Here is a 21,414-nt window from a genome sequence, read left to right on the forward strand (position 1 = left end):
GTAGACTGTCTCCTGTATCCTCAGCCTGTGTATCCTGTATCCTCAGCATGTGTAGACTGTTTCCTGTATCCTCAGCATGTGTAGACTGTTTCCTGTATCCTCAGCCTTATCCTCAGCATGTGTAGACTGTTTCCTGTATCCTCAGCCTGTGTATCCTGTATCCTCAGCATGTGTAGACTGTTTCCTGTATCCTCAGCATGTGTAGACTGTTTCCTGTATCCTCAGCCTTATCCTCAGCATGTGTAGACTGTTTCCTGTATCCTCAGCCTGTGTATCCTGTATCCTCAGCCTGTGTATCCTGTATCCTCAGCATGTGTAGACTGTTTACTGTATCCTCAGCCTGTGTAGACTGTTTCCTGTATCCTCAGCCTGTGTAGACTGTTTCCTGTATTCTCAGCCTGTGTATCCTGTATCCTCAGCATGTGTATCCTGTATCCTCAGCATGTGTAGACTGTTTCCTGTATCCTCAGCATGTGTATCCTGTATCCTCAGCATGTGTAGACTGTTTCCTGTATCCTCAGCATGTGTAGACTGTTTCCTGTATCCTCAGCCTGTGTAGACTGTTTCCTGTATCCTCAGCATGTGTAGACTGTTTCCTGTATCCTCAGCATGTGTAGACTGTATCCTGTGTCCTCAGCCTGTGTAGACTGTATCCTGTGTCCTCAGCATGTGTAGACTGTTTCCTGTATCCTCAGCATGTGTAGACTGTTTCCTGTATCCTCAGCCTGTGTAGACTGTATCCTGTATCCTCAGCCTGTGTAGACTGTATCCTGTATCCTCAGCCTGTGTAGACTGTTTCCTGTATCCTCAGCCTGTGTATCCTGTATCCTCAGCCTGTGTATCCTGTATCCTCAGCATGTGTAGACTGTTTCCTGTATCCTCAGCCTGTGTAGACTGTATCCTGTATCCTCAGCCTGTGTAGACTGTATCCTGTGTCCTCAGCATGTGTATCCTGTGTCCTCAGCCTGTGTTTCCTGTATCCTCAGCCTGTGTAGACTGTATCCTGTGTCCTCAGCATGTCTTCCCCATTTAACCTAACCCCTCTGATTCATTCCTTTGATTGGATTGAATCCTAACTTAAAATCAGTGTGCGTTTCTAAAGTTTTTGTACAAATCTGTCTCTTTATGTTCAAACTCTAACATTGTGCTTCCTGTACTATACTGTCCCAGTTTGTCTACCATGTCTGGATAACAAACTCCAAGACAGCCATGAAGAAACGAAGCAAAGAGAAGCACAAGTTCTGGAAGAGGTACACCAAGAGATACAAACACAAGAAGGACAAGATGGATGGTGAGTGTGGGTCCTGGAAGAGGTAGACCAAGAGATACAAACACAAAAAGGACAAGATGGATGGTGAGTGTGGGTTCTGGAAGAGGTAGACCAAGAGATACAAACACAAGAAGGAAGGTTAGTTAATCAGGAGTAGGGTTGTAAAAGTCTAGTAACTTTCCCAAAACGACCAGGTTTCCCAGAAATCCCCGTTTGGAGGATTCCTCGATTTTCTGCTTATTCCATCCTGATTCCAAGAGTATTCCAACCTGGATTTTTGGAAAAACCTGTGAATTTTGGCCAAGTTAGCAGAATTGTGCAAGCCTAATCAGAAGGGTAAGCCAGAGTCTGTGGTATAAAGAAGCAGACACAATATATTCTTGATTACCAGTCTATTCATTAATGTAAGTAATGTACTGTGGAGGCCTTCAACCCTATCAAAAGAGGCTTGGTTGTGAAAAGGCGGGGTGAGAGTGGGCAGCCCAGACGTGTACCCCAGAATATCTAGTAGACTGGGTGCTTACTGCTCATACATGCACAGTAATTATAATCCAAATCTACTCTGTTATGTGCATTAAGTTATTGTATCGTTGTGTTATTCTCTGTAAGTTATTGTTTTGTGTTATTCTCTGTAATTTATTGTTTTGTTCTGTTGTCCTTTGTAAAGTTATTGTTTTGTGGTGTTGTCCTCTGTAAAGTTATTGTTTTGTGGTGTTGTCCTCTGTAAAGTTATTGTTTTGTGGTGTTGTCCTCTGTAAAGTTATGGTTTTGTGGTGTTGTCCTCTGTAAAGTTATGGTTTTGTGCGTGTTGTCCTCTGTAAAGTTATGGTTTTGTGGTGTTGTCCTCTGTAAAGTTATTGTTTTGTGGTGTTGTCCTCTGTAAAGTTATTGTTTTGTTCTGTTGTCCTTTGTAAAGTTATTGTTTTGTGGTGTTGTCCTCTTGTAAAGTTATTGTTTTGTGGTGTTGTCCTCTTGTAAAGTTATTGTTTTGTGGTGTTGTCCTCTGTAAAGTTATGGTTTTGTGGTGTTGTCCTCTGTAAAGTTATGGTTTTGTGGTGTTGTCCTCTGTAAAGTTGTTGTATTGTCCTCTGTAAAGTTATTGTTTTGTGGTGTTATTCTGTAGGTCATGTGACTATAGAGTTAGGAGAGACAGAGGAAGATCAGAAGGGAGGAGAGGAGGAAAAGTCCGATGGACCAGGTGGGTGCCACAGCCCCTTTGAATGAAATACTGTAGTATATTGAAGCAATAAGGCCTGAAGGGCTGTGGTATATGGCCAATATACCACGGCTAAGGGCTGTTCTTACGCACTACGTAATGCGCATACAGCCCTTAGCCGTGGTATATTGGCCATATACCACAAACCCCCGAGGTGCCTTATTGCTATTATAAATTGGTTACCAACGTAATTAGAGCAGTAAACAAGTAGTTATGCCTCATAACCATGGTATATTGTCTGTTTTAAACTGGGTGGTTCACGCCCTGAATGCTGATTGGCTGACAAACTAACTGCCAACAGCATTCATGAGCCCAACTACCTGGTTTATAGTTATATCCAAAACACATGTCAAAACCACATACATGGAGAGACAATGACCAACCTCGATTCAATATAAAACATTTAAATACATATATTATCCTTACTGTAGTTTACTCAGAGTCAATGACAGTCAATAGCAATGTGATTGTGAGTGTTGCTGTTATGACTACTTTAGGTTGAATAGACTGGTGTTATGACTACTTTAGGTTGAATAGACTGGTGTTATGATTACTTTAGGTGGAATAGACTGGTGTTATGACTACTTTAGGTTGAATAGACTGGTGTTATGACTACTTTAGGTTGAATAGACTGGTGTTATGACTACTTAGGTTGAATAGACTGGTGTTATGACTACTTAGGTTGATAGACTGGTGTTATGACTACTTTAGGTTGAATAGACTGGTGTTATGGCTACTTTAGGTGGAATAGACTGGTGTTATGACTACTTTAGGTTGAATAGACTGGTGTTATGATTACTTTAGGTTGAATAGACTGGTGTTATGACTACTTTAGGTTGAATAGACTGGTGTTATGACTACTTTAGGTTGAATAGACTGGTGTTATGACTACTTTAGGTTGAATAGACTGGTGTTATGACTACTTTAGGTTGAATAGACTGGTGTTATGACTACTTTAGGTTGAATAGACTGGTGTTATGGCTACTTTAGGTTGAGTAGACTGGTGTTATGACTACTTTAGGTTGAATAGACTGGTGTTATGACTACTTTAGGTGGAATAGACTGGTGTTATGACTACTTTAGGTTGAATAGACTGGTGTTATGACTACTTTAGGTTGAATAGACTGGTGTTATGATTACTTTAGGTGGAATAGACTGGTGTTATGACTACTTTAGGTTGAATAGACTGGTGTTATGACTACTTTAGGTTGAATAGACTGGTGTTATGACTACTTTAGGTTGAATAGACTGGTGTTATGGCTACTTTAGGTTGAGTAGACTGGTGTTATAACGACTTTAAGTTGAATGAACGGATTGTACGTCGCTTTGACTATAGAGTGTACGGTAAATGTAACTTCTCTTTCCCACGTCCCACCAGACAACATCCTGAAGCGAGTGTTCGACATCATCAAGTTCACCTGGGTGTTGTTCCAGACGACGGTGGAGAGCTTCACCGAGTGGATGAACGACGTGTGTAGAGAACACATAGACATCTCCACCGTGCTGCGTATCGAGAGATGTATGCTCACTAGAGAGGTCAAAAAGGTACTGCTTTCTGTCGCTCTCTCTCTCTCTCTCTCTCTCTGTCTTTTTTTACACACTTAGAAATAGTTACATTTTGACTTTAATATACAACAAACTATCAAAAAAGATCAGATGCAGTAGGGATGACCAGAGGTAAGTGGAAGTGGTAAGATGGCGGACTGAACACAGCTATCGAGACCACCTCAAGATAAAAACGCGATTATTCAATATTGTTAAGTTAGACTAAATATTAGCACTACACAATCTGGTGGGTGATAACCTTCAATCTGGATAACAACACAAAACAAATCATAAGACTAGAGAAATGTATCGACAAATATTACGGAAACAAGCAACAGCCAAACATGACGGAGAGTAAGACAGGGGAACCCATCTCAACTCGATTTAGCCTTCCCTGTAGCTCAGTTGGTAGAGCATGGTGTTTGCAACGCCAGGGTTGTGGGTTCGATTCCCACAGGGGGCCAGCACAGAAAAAAAAAGAAAAAAATGTATGAAATGTATGCATTCACTACTGTAAGTTGCTCTGGATAAGAGTGTCTGCTAAATGACTAAAAATGTAAAATGTAAAAAATGTAAATAGCTGTAAAATAGTCATATGTTTGAGAAATTGAAGTAATAGGATTTTTAAGGTTTTGAAAATCGCGCCACAGGCTTCAAGTGGCTGTTACGTAGGTGGGACGAATTCGTCCCGCCTAGCCCAGAGAGGCTAAACAGTAAGGATATAAAAGAGTTGAAGGCCTCGAGATGACTGGTGAAAAAGCTGCGATATCGGAGAAAGACACAAACAAGCTAAAAGGGACAGTGAATAAGATTGAAACCGAAGTGAATGAACTTAAAAAGGAGAACATCGTTCTGAGAGACGCCTTACTGGACATGCAGACTAGATCCATGAGAGAGAGAATCTGGTACTTACAGGTATCCAAGAGAAAGAAGGAGAAGTTCCTGAATGTGTAGTTAGAGAGTTCCTCCTTACAGCGCTTCAGATTCCACGCGAAGCTATCGACAAAATCCAACTCCAACGTGAACACCGCTTCGGACAGAGAGGGCAGAGGTATGAACGCCCAATCGTTGCCAAATGTGCTTCCTTTAGAGATAAAATAATGGTTAAAATCCTGGGGAAAAGACTTGCTGGCACGAAAATAGGCATGAATGACCAGTTCCCGAAGGAAATTGCAGAACGGGCGTAAAGTTCCGTATCTAATTTTCAAGGAAAATAGATTGAAAGGGAAACGAGTAGCTCTCGTCGTCGATAAACTATATATTGATAACCAGTTGTTCAGAGACACACAGGCTACTTACTCCATGTGTCACAGGCATCAAAGTGAGTAGACCAAGGTGCAGCGTGGAACATGTTCATCTTGAGTTTAATGAAGAAAGAATGAACACTTTACAAATTAAACAAAATTGACAGCAGACAGTTCCGTCAGGTACTTACAACTAAACGGAAAACAACTACCCACAAAAAAACAAAGGAAAAACAGGCTGCCTAAGTATGGTTCCTAATCAGAGACAACGATAGACAGCTGCCTCTGATTAGGAACCATACTCGGCCCAAAAACAAAGAAATACAAAACATAGAATGCCCACCCCACACCCTGATCTAACCACATAGAGAAGCAAACCCTCTCTCTCAGGTCAGGGCGTGACACCATGGCTATTTTAAAAATTACAAATAAGGAAACACACAATTCTTGCCCGGTTCTGGATTGTAATAACACAACAACAAAAATATAGAGCTTTTCTGTCTATCTTCAATGCTAACTAATTGGAACAGAAAAGCACTAATTTAACATGACGGAGATATAAACACAGTAAACAGAAGGAACAGTATGTGTGGATGTTGTGGTGTGTGTTTTATTAGTGTTTGGGAAAGTGTAGTGTTGAGTGAAGAAGGAAATGGTTGCATATCCCAGAACCAATGTATTGCTGTGAGCAGGGGGGGTTGATTAGAGAGCTTTCAATGTTGTTCAGATGATGGATATACTTTTATAATGAATTATACATCTTGTTTATTTATGGTCCTATCATAGTGGAACAGCGTTTTTTAAAATAAATTATACATAGAATTTATTTATTGTCCTATCACGGGGAACTACATTTTAAAAATAAATTATACATAGAATTTATTTATTTATGATCCTATATTGATGGAACGGTCCACAACCCTATACCCTAGACACCCACCTGAACGACCCAGATACTAAGGAGAAGTCCCTAACTGTTTTATGGGCCTGCTGTAAGCGGTCTGTATGCAGCCATAATGCGGTCAGAGTCCTTCTAGAGCAGCACTGCCCCCTCAAGATTCTGAGCCTGCCTGGCAGGGTTGGTCCTGCAAAGCCAGAGCCCCCTAAATTGAGAGGAAAATTCTCAAAGCTGCTAACGAGAACCTTGACGACCTTTTACCTAGACGGTGGGAATTCCGGTGGGGTGCCCCCCCACCCAGGAAGTGGTAGTGTTGGCAACACTAGCTACAGTAACCCATGGGGAGGGGGTCACACTCTGACATTCAGAGAGGGGGTATATTATTGTGGCCTTGGTGGCACATAATCAAAGGTCTGACTGCATGGAGATGCTTAGGGAATATGGTCAATACGGGGGACCGTGTTGTGGGTGTTTCACGGGGAAGGGGGGGTATATCTGACCTCCATCATCTAGGACGTGACAATGGTTAATCAAATCTCCCCATTTCTGCCCATTTTTTTTTCACGGTCTTTCTCATACAGCTGCAACTGTATATGCATTTGTAAATCAAGACTTTTCTTGAGTTGGGCTCTGGGATGGTGCAACTGAGAATCTGAGTCTATGGTTGTTGTGGGGGAAAGGGGTTGAGTGTGTGTGTGTCTGTGTGTGTGTGTGTGTGTGTGTGTGTGTGTGTGTGTGTGTGTGTGTGTGTGTGTGTGTGTGTGTGTGTGTGTGTGTGTGTGTGTGTGTGTCCCACAACTGTTGCAAGGGAGTAAAAGATGTTAGGGACAATATAGGATGATTCACAATAATTGTTTGCTAATATAATAATTGCTTGCCATAATGTAATTTTGGTAATGGGGAGTCAGGTGAGAGGTAAAATTGCCTACATTACTACAAATATTAATAGCTAATTATGGAAAATAATATAAACAGGATTTTTTAAATATATATATATATATATATATATATTAAAAATGGGATACGGGGGGTTGGGGGTGGTCTGCCGGGCATTGGGGTGACAACCCAACTCGGGATGAGGAGGGCTTTTTAGCAGGTGGAATAGTGGGGACCAATTGGAGGTTTACTTAGTAGCAATGCAGATATCATGGTACAGCTATATAGACACTCGATCATCATGTTACTATATAATGGTACGTTTACAAACATATATTTTCATAAATAGAATTTAAACTTGTGTCTCATTATGGTAAGTGGTGAAATATATTTCTCCCATGGGGCAAAGAAATTCAAAAAGGTGTGATGATATTAATTAACAGTAATTTTGATCCAAATATGCAAATTGTCCAAAACAGATCCTCAAGGTAGATGGATTATTTAAAATATGTTATTGGACAATAAACAGATATGGCCTATTAACCTATACGGTCCGAATAATGATGATCCAAACCCCTTTGAAAATATATATACGAATTGATCAACTCTACAAGCAACACTGGACTCTGCTATTATGGTGGGAGATTTCAATACGGTCTTAAATACCTCTCTGGACCGGAAAGGAAATCACACTACAAACTATCACCCTCAGGCACTTAAGCAAATGATGAATGTCATGGATATATTGGAATTAGTGGATATATGGAGACTTAAATACCCCGACCTAGTGAGATATACATGGAGGAGGTTTAATATCCTGACCTAGTGAGATATACATGGAGGAGGTTTAATATCCTGACCTAGTGAGATATACATGGAGGAGGTTTAATATCCTGACCTAGTGAGATATACATGGAGGAGGTTTAATACCCTGACCTAGTGAGATATACATGGAGGAGGTTTAATACCCTGACCTAGTGAGATATACATGGAGGAGGTTTAATACCCTGACCTAGTGAGATATACATGGAGGAGGTTTAATATCCTGACCTAGTGAGATATACATGGAGGAGGTTTAATATCCTGACCTAGTGAGATATACATGGAGGAGGTTTAATATCCTGACCTAGTGAGATATACATGGAGGAGGTTTAATATCCTGACCTAGTGAGATATACATGGCGGAGGCTTAATACCCTGACCTAGTGAGATATACATGGAGGAGGTTTAATATCCTGACCTAGTGAGATATACATGGAGGAGGTTTAATATCCTGACCTAGTGAGATATACATGGAGGAGGTTTAATATCCTGACCTAGTGAGATATACATGGAGGAGGTTTAATATCCTGACCTAGTGAGATATACATGGAGGAGGTTTAATATCCTGACCTAGTGAGATATACATGGCGGAGGCTTAATCAAGCTAGTCGTCTTGATTACATTCTTATGTCATTCTCTCTGGCACCAAAAGTTTTAAAAAGTGTTGATAGGGGACAGAATGCGGTCGGATCTTCACATAATTCACATAATCACACTACTCTTACAGAATTTCCACATGGGCGAGGATATTTGAAATTTAATCAAAGTCTACTAGAATGATAAATTGTTTATAACTAGGACAGAAGAATTTATAACTGACTTTTTCCAGATATAACATAGGTACAGCAGATCCCCTTATTGTATGGGACACTTTAAAATGTCCCTTTTAGAGGCCTTGCAATTCAGTACTCATCTATTAAACAAAAGCAATTTAGACCAATAGACTCCATATTAACAAAGGAAATAGTACAGTTAGATAGCAATAACAACTGTACCATAGAGGCACAGGATAAGTTAGAGGAAAAACAAAAAGAAATGGAGGAACTTATTCAAGAAAGAGTGTAATATAGTGTAATATATTATAAAAAATAAAGCGAAATGGATGGAATATGGGGAAAAATGCACCAAATTCTTTTTCAATTTTCAACATAGAAATGCTACCAGAAAAAAATGTATTGAAACTTGTTATAAATGATGGAGTCGCGTATGATTCACCTAATGATATTTTGAAAGAGAAAAGTAAAGTACTTTATATGTTTTCATTTCAGTCTCCTCCATCTCCACTAACCGGAGCTAATTGTATGGATTTTTTTAACCTATTAATAATGTAAACTTAACATCTGTACAGAAAGACTCATGTGAAGGCCAAATTACAGAGGAAGGACTTCTTGGTGTAATTAAAGCCTTTAAGGATGGGAAAACTCCAGGGCTGGAGGGCATACCAGTGGAAGTATACCAAACTTTTTCTGATATACTCAGAGGACCATTATTAGCATGTTTTAACCACTCCTATATAAATGGTAGATTATCGGACACTCAACAAGAGTGTCCGATATTACTGAAACAGGATCCAAGTGGTATATATGTAAAGATCCAGTCCATTAAAACAATTGGAGGCCTCTTACACTACAGCGTTGTGATGGGAAAAAAAAATCACTTTTCACTTAGGAGGTGTACTCACTTTTGTTGCCAGCGGTTTAGACATTAATGTCTGTGGGTTGTGTTATTTTGAGGGGACAGCAAATTTACACTGTTATACAAGCTGTACACTCACTACTTTACATTGTAGCAAAGGGTCATTTCTTCAGTGTTGTCACATGAAAAGATATACTCAAATATTTACAAAAATGTGAGGGGTGTACTCACTTTTGTGAGATACTGTATATATATATATACGGTATTTATATATATATTTACCTCCTAAATATAAGGGGGTTTGGAAATGATGCAGACAATTACATTGATGGCAGCAACAATCTTTCGGCAATATTAAAGCTGATTCACCCCTTAAAAAAAAACTGGGAAAAAAACTATCAAAATAGAGAATCAGTGACGATCTTGATCCTAACCATCAAACCACTCCCTAGAGGGTAACATCCTGTCCAGAGTCAGTATCCATGTGTTTTACCAGAAGCAGATCAATCAATGACAACATATATATATATATATATATATATATATAACCTATATGTAACCTATATTGATGTGTAATTCCCCTACAGGGTAATGTCCCGTCCAGAGACAGTATCCATGTGTACTACCAGAAGCAGATGCGTATGTACATGTCGCAGGGTTCCAGTCTGGACCGGCTCATTGAGGAGGACAGTGTGTCGTGGTCGCACAGAGTCCGTAGAAGGAGAGGTATCTATCGTATGGAGAGCCAGGACTCTGTTGTATCTATGGTCTCCAGGGATAGTATATCCAGGTAAGCAGGGTTGCCTAGGTTACTTTCTAAATGTAATCCGTTACAGTTACCAGTTACCTGTCCAAAATTGTAATCTGATTACATTCGGCTACTTTTAGATTACTTTCCCCTTAACCGCCGTTAACACTTTGTTGAGCTTCCTCACTAGCGTGAGGGAACACAGCCGACGAATCGGTGCAACTACAAAGGTGTCCTCAATTGGAAACCCAGTCGAGTCACGCCTGCGGTGTCGATAGTTAAGAGGCATTAGAAGAAGATACGAATGTGGCTCTGTTGGTAGAGCATGGTGTGTGCAACGCCAGGGTTGTGGGTTCGATTCCCACGGGGGGCCAGTACAAAAAAAAAAAAAAAAAATGTATGAAATGTATGCATTCACTACTGTAAGTTGCTCTGGATAAGAGCGTCTGCTAAATGACTAAAAATGTAAATGTAATATGTGTTACCAATTGAACCACGTCTATTGCGGGATAAATCAATGTTAAAGTTTATATAGCTGGCCATATATATGGATGTTAAATTTGACTTCATGGGTTGGTTATGTAGGCTTCTTCTAACCCTTTGGGGACCTTTAACAGAATGTGACTGGCAGAACGGGTGTTGTGTGTAGAGGATGAGGGCTGCAGTAGATATCTCAGATAGGGGGGGAGTGAGGCCTAAGAGGGTTTTAGAAATAAGCATCAACCAGTGGGTCTTGCGACGGGTATACAGAGATGACCAGTTTACAGAGGAGTATAGAGTGCAGTGATGTGTCCTATAAGGAGCATTGGTGGCAAATCTGATGGCTGAATGGTAAAGAACATCTAGCCGCTCGAGAGCACCCTTACCTGCCGATCTATAAATTACGTCTCCGTAATCTAGCATGGGTAGGATGGTCATCTGAATCAGGGTTAGTTTGGCAGCTGGGGTGAAAGAGGAGTCCGCATTCAGTCAGCTGTATAAGGAAATAAGCAAACAGGAAACCGTTCACCCAGAGGCGGCGAAAGGTTAAATAGGTCAACATTCACAAGACCGCAGGGCCAGACGGATTACCAGGACGTATACTCCGAGCATGCGCTGACCAACTGGCAAGTGTCTTCACTGACATTTTCAACCTGTCCCTGCAGACAACCATAGTCCCTGTGCCCAAGAACACTAAGGTAACCTGCCTAAATGACTACAAACCCGTAGCACTCACGTCCGTAGCCATGAAGTGCTTTGAAAGGCTGGTCATGGCTCACATTAACACCATTATCCCAGAAACCCTAGACCCCACTCCAATTTGCATACCGCTCAAACAGATCCACAGATGATGCATTCTCTATTGCACTCCACACTGCCCTTTCCCACCTGGACAAAAGGAACACCTACGTGAGAATGCTGTTCATTGACTACAGCTCAGCGTTCAACACCATAGTGCCCTCAAAGCTCATCAATAAGCTAAGGACCCTGGGACTAAACACCTCCCTCTGCAACTGGATCCTGGACTTCCTGACGGGTCGCCCCCAGGTGGTAAGGGTAGGTAGCATCACATCCACCACTCTGATCCTCAACACAGGGGTCCCTCAGGGGTGAGTGCTCAGTCCCCTCCTGTACTCCCTGTTCACCCACGACTGCATAGCCAGGCACCAACTCCACCACCATCATTAAGTTTGCAGACGACACAACAACGACCAGACAGCCTATAGGGAGGAGGTCAGAGACCTGGCCGGGAGATGATTGTGGACTACAGGAAAAGGAGGGCCGAGCACGCCCCCATTCTCATCAACGGGGCTGTAGTGGAGCAGGTTGAGAGCTTCAAGTTCCTTGGTGTCCATATCACCAACAAACTAGAATGGTCCATACACACCAAGACAGTCGTGAAGAGGGCACGATAAAACCCATTCCCCCTCAGGAGACTGAAAAGATTTGGAATGGGTCCCCGGATCCTCAAAAGGTTCTACAACTACACCATCGAGAGCATCCTGACTGGTTGCATCACTGCCTGGTATGGCAACTGATCGACCTTCGACCGCAAGGCACTTCAGAGGGTGGAGCGCACGGCCCAGTACATCACTGGGGCTAAGCCTGCCATCCAGGACTTCTACACCAGGCGGTGTCAGAGGAAGGCCCTAAAAATTGTTAAAGACCCCAGCCACCCTAGTCATAGTCTGTTCTCTCTGCTACCGCACGGCAAGCTGTACCAGAGCACCAAGTCTAGGACCGAAAGGCTTCTCAACAGCTTTTACCCCCAAGCCATTAGACTGCTGAACAGGTAATCAAATGGTTACCCAGATTATTTGCAATGATCCAAAACTCACATTCAAGTCTACATGAAAATGTCTAAAAAGCAACAAATTTGAAGTTTTGGAATTGCCTAGTCAAAGTCCAGACCTAATCCCAATTGAGATTTTGTGGCAGGACTTGAAATGAGCAGTTCATGCTTTTAAAACCCACAAATGTCCCTGAGTTAAAGCAGTTCTACATGGAAGAGTGGACCAAAATGTCCTCCACAGCGATGTGAGAGACTGATCGACAACTACAGGAAGTGTTTGGTTGGAAACATTACAGCTAAAGGTGGCGCAACCAGTAATTGAGTGTAAAAGGGGGCAATTACTTTTTTCACACAGGGGATTTTGCATAACTTTATTTATGAAATAATATATACAAGTATGTAATTGTTGTCTTATTTGTTCACTCGGGTTCTCTTTATCTAATACCTGAGACTTGCCTAGTTAAATATAGTGTCACATCTCCTGCCGAGGGTGACTGGGTGGCGCTCGGCGGTCGTCGTCACCGGCCTACTAGCTGCCACCGATCTCTTTTTCCCCTTTCTGTTTGTATTGTCTAATTAGTTTCACCTGTTTTCAATTAGGCTTGTTAATTGGGCTATTTAAGCCAGTAGGCCACGCCTGTTCTTTGTGCGGGCTTGATGATCCTTCCACTGTGTTCTGGATAGTATATTTTGGGCGTTTTGTATTTTGGTGCGCCCGGCATTTTGGGCGAAATACTTTTGTGCGTAATAAAGCGCTGCATTGAACTTTCTGTCTCCTGCGCCTGACTCCACACCCACTACGCCCAGACCGTTACATAAAGATTCAATACAAATTAAAATAAATTCGGTTTTGGTTGAAGATCTAATAACATTCGGTATTAAAAATATGCAAATAATCGAGAAAATTTGAAAGGCGGCAAATACTTTTTCACGGCACTGTATCTTCGAGAGACCCAGTAGAGTGCTTGAGATTTTCTATTATTGCTTTCTCTACGTAATTCTACTGCTTGATCAGTATCTTCAGCATGAGAGAGAGGAGGATACAGGCTGAGAGATGAGGAATCACATTATACATCACCCGGCCATAACCTCCCCACCAACTTTACCATTTGGAAACTTCCACATCGTTAGCTGTGTCATGTGAAAGCCATGTTGTAACCATTGTGTCATTTCAATCGTTTATTTCTCATCCCATCCACCAGTGGCTACACTGAAGCCACCATGCTGTTCTCCCGCCAAGACACGCTGGACGAGCTGGACGGAATGCCGTCAGACCTTCCTATTCCCAAAACCAGCGAGCGTGTCCGGCCCAAACTCTGTAAGATTTACGGCCTGGACGCCTCCAAGTCGACTGACAGCAGCAGCAGCCAAGTGTCCAGGTGCCTGGTCTAAGCCAAAAACACTCTTCCTCTTATTCCTCCTCATCTTCCTTTTACTCCCCTCACACACCCCTGTCCTGTTTATGGGTTGTTTATTACCACCCATGTTCTGTTAATGGGTTGTTTATTACCACCCATGTTCTGTTAATGGGTTTGCTTATTATCACCCATGTTCTGTTAATGGTTTGCTTATTACCACCCATGTTCTGTTAATGGGTTTGCTTAATATCACCCATGTTCTGTTAATGGGTTGTTTATTACCACCCATGTTCTGTTTGTGGGTTGTTTATTATCACCCATGTTCTGTTAATGGGTTTGCTTATTACCACCCATGTTCTGTTAATGGTTTGCTTATTACCACCCATGTTCTGTTAATGGGTTGTTTATTACCACCCATGTTCTGTTAATGGGTTTGCTTATTACCACCCATGTTCTGTTAATGGGTTGTTTATTACCACCAATGTTCTGTTAATGGGTTTGCTTATTATCACCCATGTTCTGTTAATGGTTTGCTTATTACCACCCATGTTCTGTTAATGGGTTGTTTATTACCACCCATGTTCTGTTAATGGGTTTGCTTATTATCACCCATGTTCTGTTAATGGGTTGCTTATTACCACCCATGTTCTGTTAATGGGTTTGCTTAATATCACCCATGTTCTGTTAATGGGTTGTTTATTACCACCCATGTTCTGTTTGTGGGTTGTTTATTATCACCCATGTTCTGTTAATGGGTTTGCTTATTCAAATCAAATCAAATCAAATTTATTTTTATATAGCCCTTCGTACATCAGCTGATATTCTCAAAGTGCTGTACAGAAACCCAGCCTAAAACCCCAAACAGCAAGCAAAGCATGTGAAAGAAGCACGGTGGCTAGGAAAAACTCCCTAGGAAAAACTCCCTAGAAAGGCCAAAAACCTAGGAAGAAACCTAGAGAGGAACCAGGCTATGAGGGGTGGCCAGTCCTCTTCTGGCTGTGCAGGGTGGATATTATAACAGAACATGGTCAAAATGTTAAAATGTTAAAATGTTCATAAATGACCAGCATGGTCAAATAATAATAATCATAGTAGTTGTCGAGGGTGCAACAAGCACGTCCGGTGAACAGGTCAGGGTTCCATAGCCGCAGGCAGAACAGTTGAAACTGGAGCAGCAGCACGGCCAGGTGGACTGGGGACAGCAAGGAGTCATCATACCAGGTAGTCCTGAGGCATGGTCCTAGGGCTCAGGTCCTCCGAGAGAAAGACAGAAAGAGAGAAAGAGAGAATTAGAGAGAGCATATTTAAATACACACAGGACACCGGATAAGACAAGAGAAATACTCCAGATGTAACAGACTGACCCTAGCCCCCCGACACATAAACTACTGCAGCATAAATACTGGAGGCTGAGACAGGAGGGATCAGAAGACACTGTGGCCCCATCCGATGATACCCCCGGACAGGGCCAAACAGGCAGGATATAACCCCACCCACTTTGCCAAAGCACAGCCCCCACACCACTAGAGGGATGTCTCCAACCACCAACTTACCGTCCTAAGACAAGGCCGAGTATAGCCCACAACGATCTCCGCCATGGCACAACCCAAGGGGGGGGGGGGGGGGCGCCAACCCAGACAGGAAGACCACGTCAGTGACTCAACCCACTCAAGTGACGCACCCCTCCCATGGACGGCATGGAAGAACACCAGTAGGCCAGTGACTCAGCCTCTGTAAAAGGGTTAGAGGCAGAGAATCCCAGTGGAAAGAGGGGAACCGGCAAGGCAGAGACAGCAAGGGCGGTTCGTTGCTCCAGCCTTTCCGTTCCTCTTCACACTCCTGGGCCAGACTATACTTAATCATAGGACCTACTGAAGAGATAAGTCTTCAGTAAAGACTTAAAGGTTGAGACTGAGTCTGCGTCTCTCACATTGGTAGGCAGACCATTCCATAAAAATGGAGCTCTATAGGAGAAAGCCCTACCTCCATGTTCTGTTAATGGTTTGCTTATTACCACCCATGTTCTGTTAATGGGTTTGCTTATTACCACCCATGTTCTGTTAATGGGTTGTTTATTACCACCAATGTTCTGTTAATGGGTTTGCTTATTATCACCCATGTTCTGTTAATGGTTTGCTTATTACCACCCATGTTCTGTTAATGGTTTGTTTATTATCACCCATGTTCTGTTAATGGGTTTGCTTATTACCACCCATGTTCTGTTAATGGTTTGCTTATTACCACCCATGTTCTGTTTATGGGTTGTTTATTAACACCCATGTTCTGTTAATGGTTTGTTTATTATCACCCATGTTCTGTTAATGGGTTTGCTTATTACCACCCATGTTCTGTTAATGGGTTTGCTTAATATCACCCATGTTCTGTTAATGGGTTGTTTATTACCACCCATGTTCTGTTTGTGGGTTGTTTATTATCACCCATGTTCTGTTAATGGGTTTGCTTATTACCACCCATGTTCTGTTAATGGTTTGCTTATTACCACCCATGTTCTGTTAATGGGTTGTTTATTACCACCCATGTTCTGTTAATGGGTTTGCTTATTACCACCCATGTTCTGTTAATGGGTTGTTTATTACCACCCATGTTCTGTTAATGGGTTTGCTTATTATCACCCATGTTCTGTTAATGGTTTGCTTATTACCACCCATGTTCTGTTAATGGTTTTGCTTATTATCACCCATGTTCTGTTAATGGGTTTGCTTATTATCACCCATGTTCTGTTAATGGTTTTGCTTATTATCACCCATGTTCTGTTAATGGGTTTGCTTATTACCACCCATGTTCTGTTAATGGTTTGCTTGTTATTCTCATCATTATATGTGGTTTGTTTCTGTTCCTCAAACTTCACAAACTACTGTCAATATGATTATTTTGATGAATAGGATTTTTACCTTCACGTTGAGTAAGATGTCAGTTTGTCAATCTTTCTGTTCTCTCAACCAATGTTTGAAACTACACAACGATACATTGGGCTGTTGAGTGAGTGTCACCCAAATACTCTCAACTGTGTGAATACAGTACTGAGGAGTGACAGTAACTGTGTGAATACAGTACTGAGGAGTGACAGTAAATGTGTGAATACAGTACTGAGGAGTGACAGTAACCAGTAACTGTGTGAATACAGTACTGAGGAGTGACAGTAACTGTGTGAATACAGTACTGAGGAGTGACAGTAACCAGTAACTGTGTGAATACAGTACTGAGGAGTGACAGTAACCAGTAACTGTGTGAATACAGTACTGAGGAGTGACAGTAACCAGTAACTGTGTGAATACAGTACTGAGAAGTGACAGTATCTTTGTGAATACAGTACTGAGGAGTGACAGTAACCAGTAACTGTGTGAATACAGTACTGAGGAGTGACAGTAACTGTGTGAATACAGTACTGAGGAGTGACAGTAACCAGTATCTTTGTGAATACAGTACTGAGGAGTGACAGTAACCAGTAATTGTGTGAATACAGTACTGAGGAGTGACAGTAACTGTGTGAATACAGTACTGAGGAGTGACAGTAACCAGTAATTGTGTGAATACAGTACTGAGGAGTGACAGTAACCAGTAACTTTGTGAATACAGTACTGAGGAGTGACAGTAACCAGTAACTTTGTGAATACAGTACTGGACATTGACAATAACCAGTAACTTCCTCTCTGTGTCTGTCTGTCTGTCTGCCTGCCTGTCCCCCACAGCGAGGCGACTCAGTGCATCACTCTCTACTCACGGCAAGGCACAAATGACACCATCGAGGAGGTGGAGGACGAACAGGACCAGGGGGAGGACAGGCAGAACGAACCCTTGGGACCCCCACATCCGGAGGCAGAGGGGTCTGAGGGAAGCCCCTGGTGGAGTGGTGGTGGAGTGACCACTGAGGAGGAGGAGAGGGACCAGGGACAGTGGGATCCATGGAGGACTCCAGGCCCAGGGGAGGTCCCCTCCTTCAGGGTAGACGGTCCAACTTCGACCCTCCTGGCCCTTCGATCAGGGTCCCAGGACTGTACCACTGACAGTGACGATGGGGGTGTCCGGCAAGAGTACCGGAAGACAGAGGAGCGGGACCGGGCAGGTCAGCTGGACATCTCGGATGCCCCAAACACCTCGGACACTGACGTGCCTTCCAGCTACAACAAGGTTGCTTCTCTATGTCCCTTGTCACTCTGAGCCGGGTTCAATTCTAGATTTCTTCCTTCTAGGGAGATTTTCCTGGCCCCTGCTTTCACTTCTGCTTTGCTTGCTTTTTGAGGTCGGGCCGGGTTACTGTAAAACACTTTGTGACAACTGCTCATGTTAAAACGGTTTTATAAAATACATTTGATTGATTGATTGATTGATCATTTCATTGCTCACACGGTAGGTAGCCCTTGGTAATTGTTGTATAATGAAAAGTGCAAACTAAATGAATTATTATTATTTTTGTCATGAAAGGCGGTGAGCTTCGACCGACTGGAGGTGAGTGAGGATGAGAGCGACAGGGACGATAAGAGGAGGATGGTGATGACCCCAGACACCAGCCGGTCAGACTATCTGGACGGCCCCTTGCTGCTCTCATCTACCGCTGAGCTGACCGCCAGCGAACTGCTGCTCAACAAGTAAGTGGATGAGACACACTTATGTCTAATTATAGTTATATAGATCTAATCTATAGAGTGGAATTGAGTCCCAAACATTATTTGTTGAACTGTGGAAAATCTTGGTGGGTTAAAACATTCTGTTCCATATCTAAAATGTCCTTATTAATGTATTTAGTGGTAATGACCTGCCATCTCATCTGATCCATACTGCAAATCATCTATTTTCTGTGACAAACGTTCGTTTTTTTTTTATAGATTAAATGTATTTTTTTGAACTATTGTTATTGTTCCTAACTCATAATGATTCATTTCCCCTTTAAGAGCGTCCCACAAATCTGCACCAAAAAAAATACACAACATGGCCAAAAGTATACACCTGTTTGTCAAACATCTCATTCCAAAATCATGGGCGTTAATATGGAGTTGGTCCTCCCCCTTTGCTGCTATAACAGCCTCCACTCTTCTGGGAAGGCTTTCCACTAGATGTTGGAACATTGCTGCAGGGGACTTGCTTCCATTCAGCCACAAGAGCATTAGTGAGGTCGGGTACTGATGTTGGGCAATTAAGCCTGCCTTGCAGTCTGCGTTTCAATTCATCCCAAAGGTGTTCAATGGGGTTGAGGTCAGGGCTCTGTGCAGGCCAGTCAAGTTCTTCCACACCAATCTGAACAAACCATTTCTGTATGGACCTCGCTTTTTGCATGGGGCATTGTCATGCTGAAATAGGAAAGGGCCTTCCCCAAACTGTTGCCACAAAATTGGAAGCACAGAATCGTCTAGAATGTCATTGTATGCTGTAGCATTAACAGAACTAAGAACTAAGGGGCCCGAACCATGAAAAACAGTCCCATACCATTATTCCTCCTCCACCAAACTTTACAGTTGGCACTATTCATTGGGGCAGGTAGCGTTCTCCTGGCATCCGCCATAACCAGATTAGTCCGTTGGACTACCAGATGGTGAAGTGTGATTCATCACTCCAGAGAACGTGTTTCCACTGCTCCAGAGTCCAATGGCGGCGAGCTTTACACCACTCCAGCCGATGCTTGGCATTGCGCATAGTGATCTTAGGCTTGTGTGCGGCTGCTCGGCCATTGAAACCCATTTCATGAAGCTCCTGACCCATTCTGTGAGCTTGTGTGGCCTACCACTTCAGCACTCTGCAGTCCCGTTCTGTGAGCTTGTGTGGCCTACCACTTCAGTACTCCGCAGTCCCGTTCTGTGAGTTTGTGTGGTCTACCACTTCAGTACTCTGCAGTCCAGTTCTGTGAGCTTGTGTGGCCTACCACTTCAGCACTCTGCAGTCCAGTTCTGTGAGCTTGTGTGGCCTACCACTTCAGCACTCTGCAGTCCCATTCTGTGAGCTTGTGTGGCCTACCACTTCAGCACTCTGCAGTCCAGTTCTGTGAGCTTGTGTGGCCTACCACTTCAGTACTCTGCAGTCCCGTTCTGTGAGCTTGTGTGGCCTACCACTTCAGTACTCTGCAGTCCCGTTCTGTGAGTTTGTGTGGCCTACCACTTCAGCACTCAGTGGCCCCGTTCTGTGAGTTTGTGTGGTCTACCACTTCAGTACTCTGCAGTCCCGTTCTGTGAGTTTGTGTGGCCTACCACGTCAGTACTCTGCAGTCCCGTTCTGTGAGCTTGTGTGGTCTACCACTTCAGTACTCTGCAGTCCCGTTCTGTGAGCTTGTGGGGCCTACCACTTCAGTACTCTGCAGTCCCGTTCTGTGAGCTTGTGTGGCCTACCACTTCAGTACTCTGCAGTCCCGTTCTGTGAGTTTGTGTGGCCTACCACGTCAGTACTCTGCAGTCCCGTTCTGTGAGCTTGTGTGGTCTACCACTTCAGTACTCTGCAGTCCCGTTCTGTGAGCTTGTGGGGCCTACCACTTCAGTACTCTGCAGTCCCGTTCTGTGAGCTTGTGTGGCCTACCACTTCAGTATCCTATGACGGTGCCACGTTGAAAGTCACTGAACTCATCAGTACGGGCCGTTCTACTGCCAATATTTGTCTATGGAAATCGCATGGCTGTGTTCTCGATTTTATACACCTGTCAGCAACTGATGTGGCTGAAATAGTCGAATCCACTCATTTGAAAGGGGTGTCCACATATTTTGTTTTTTAGCTCTGGTAATATAGGCCTTTCATTATGAACAGTTTGGGTTAGAGACCAGCGGTTTTCTGCATTTTAAAGATGCAACCCTGGACACAAAGTCATGCTCCATTTGTTTCTGTAGCAGAGGCTGTAGTTCAGCTAAGACCAGAGACATACAGTACCAGAGGCTGAGGTTCAGCTAAGACCAGAGACATACAGTACCAGAGACATACAGTACCAGAGACATACAGTACCAGAGACATACAGTACCAGAGGCTGTGGTACAGCTAAGACCAGAGACATACAGTACCAGAGGCTGTGGTTCAGCTAAGACCAGAGACATACAGTACCAGAGACATACAGTACCAGAGACTGTGGTTCAGCTAAGACCAGAGACATACAGTACCAGAGACTGTGGTTCAGCTAAGACCAGAGACATACAGTACCAGAGGCTGTGGTACAGCTAAGACCAGAGACATACAGTACCAGAGACATACAGTACCAGAGGCTGAGGTTCAGCTAAGACCAGAGACATACAGTACCAGAGACATACAGTACCAGAGACTGTGGTTCAGCTAAGACCAGAGACATACAGTACCAGAGGCTGTGGTTCAGCTAAGACCAGAGACATACAGTACCAGAGACATACAGTACCAGAGGCTGAGGTTCAGCTAAGACCAGAGACATACAGTACCAGAGGCTGTGGTTCAGCTAAGACCAGAGACATACAGTACCAGAGGCTGTGGTTCAGCTAAGACCAGAGACATACAGTACCAGAGACATACAGTACCAGAGACATACAGTACCAGAGACATACAGTACCAGAGGCTGTGGTTCAGCTAAGTGTC

The 21,414-nt window shown here is 43.1% G+C and overlaps 1 protein-coding gene across 1 annotated transcript in view; it reads left to right on the forward strand.

The window, feature by feature from the left end:
- The window catches only part of LOC106596600 (piezo-type mechanosensitive ion channel component 2), a 138,152-nt gene that overhangs the window by 78,818 nt on the left and 37,920 nt on the right, over positions 1-21,414 (forward strand). The window contains exons 32-38 of the mRNA XM_082973020.1: positions 1,171-1,291; positions 2,394-2,468; positions 3,865-4,031; positions 10,094-10,296; positions 13,729-13,905; positions 17,595-18,033; positions 18,328-18,491. Of these exons, the coding sequence (XP_082829146.1) occupies positions 1,171-1,291; positions 2,394-2,468; positions 3,865-4,031; positions 10,094-10,296; positions 13,729-13,905; positions 17,595-18,033; positions 18,328-18,491 (1,346 nt within the window). The remainder of the gene's footprint in view (positions 1-1,170; positions 1,292-2,393; positions 2,469-3,864; positions 4,032-10,093; positions 10,297-13,728; positions 13,906-17,594; positions 18,034-18,327; positions 18,492-21,414) is intronic.

This window comes from Salmo salar, chromosome 03 (assembly GCF_965601325.2).
Source record: "Salmo salar chromosome 03, fSalSal1, whole genome shotgun sequence".
Classification (NCBI taxonomy): domain Eukaryota; kingdom Metazoa; phylum Chordata; class Actinopteri; order Salmoniformes; family Salmonidae; genus Salmo; species Salmo salar.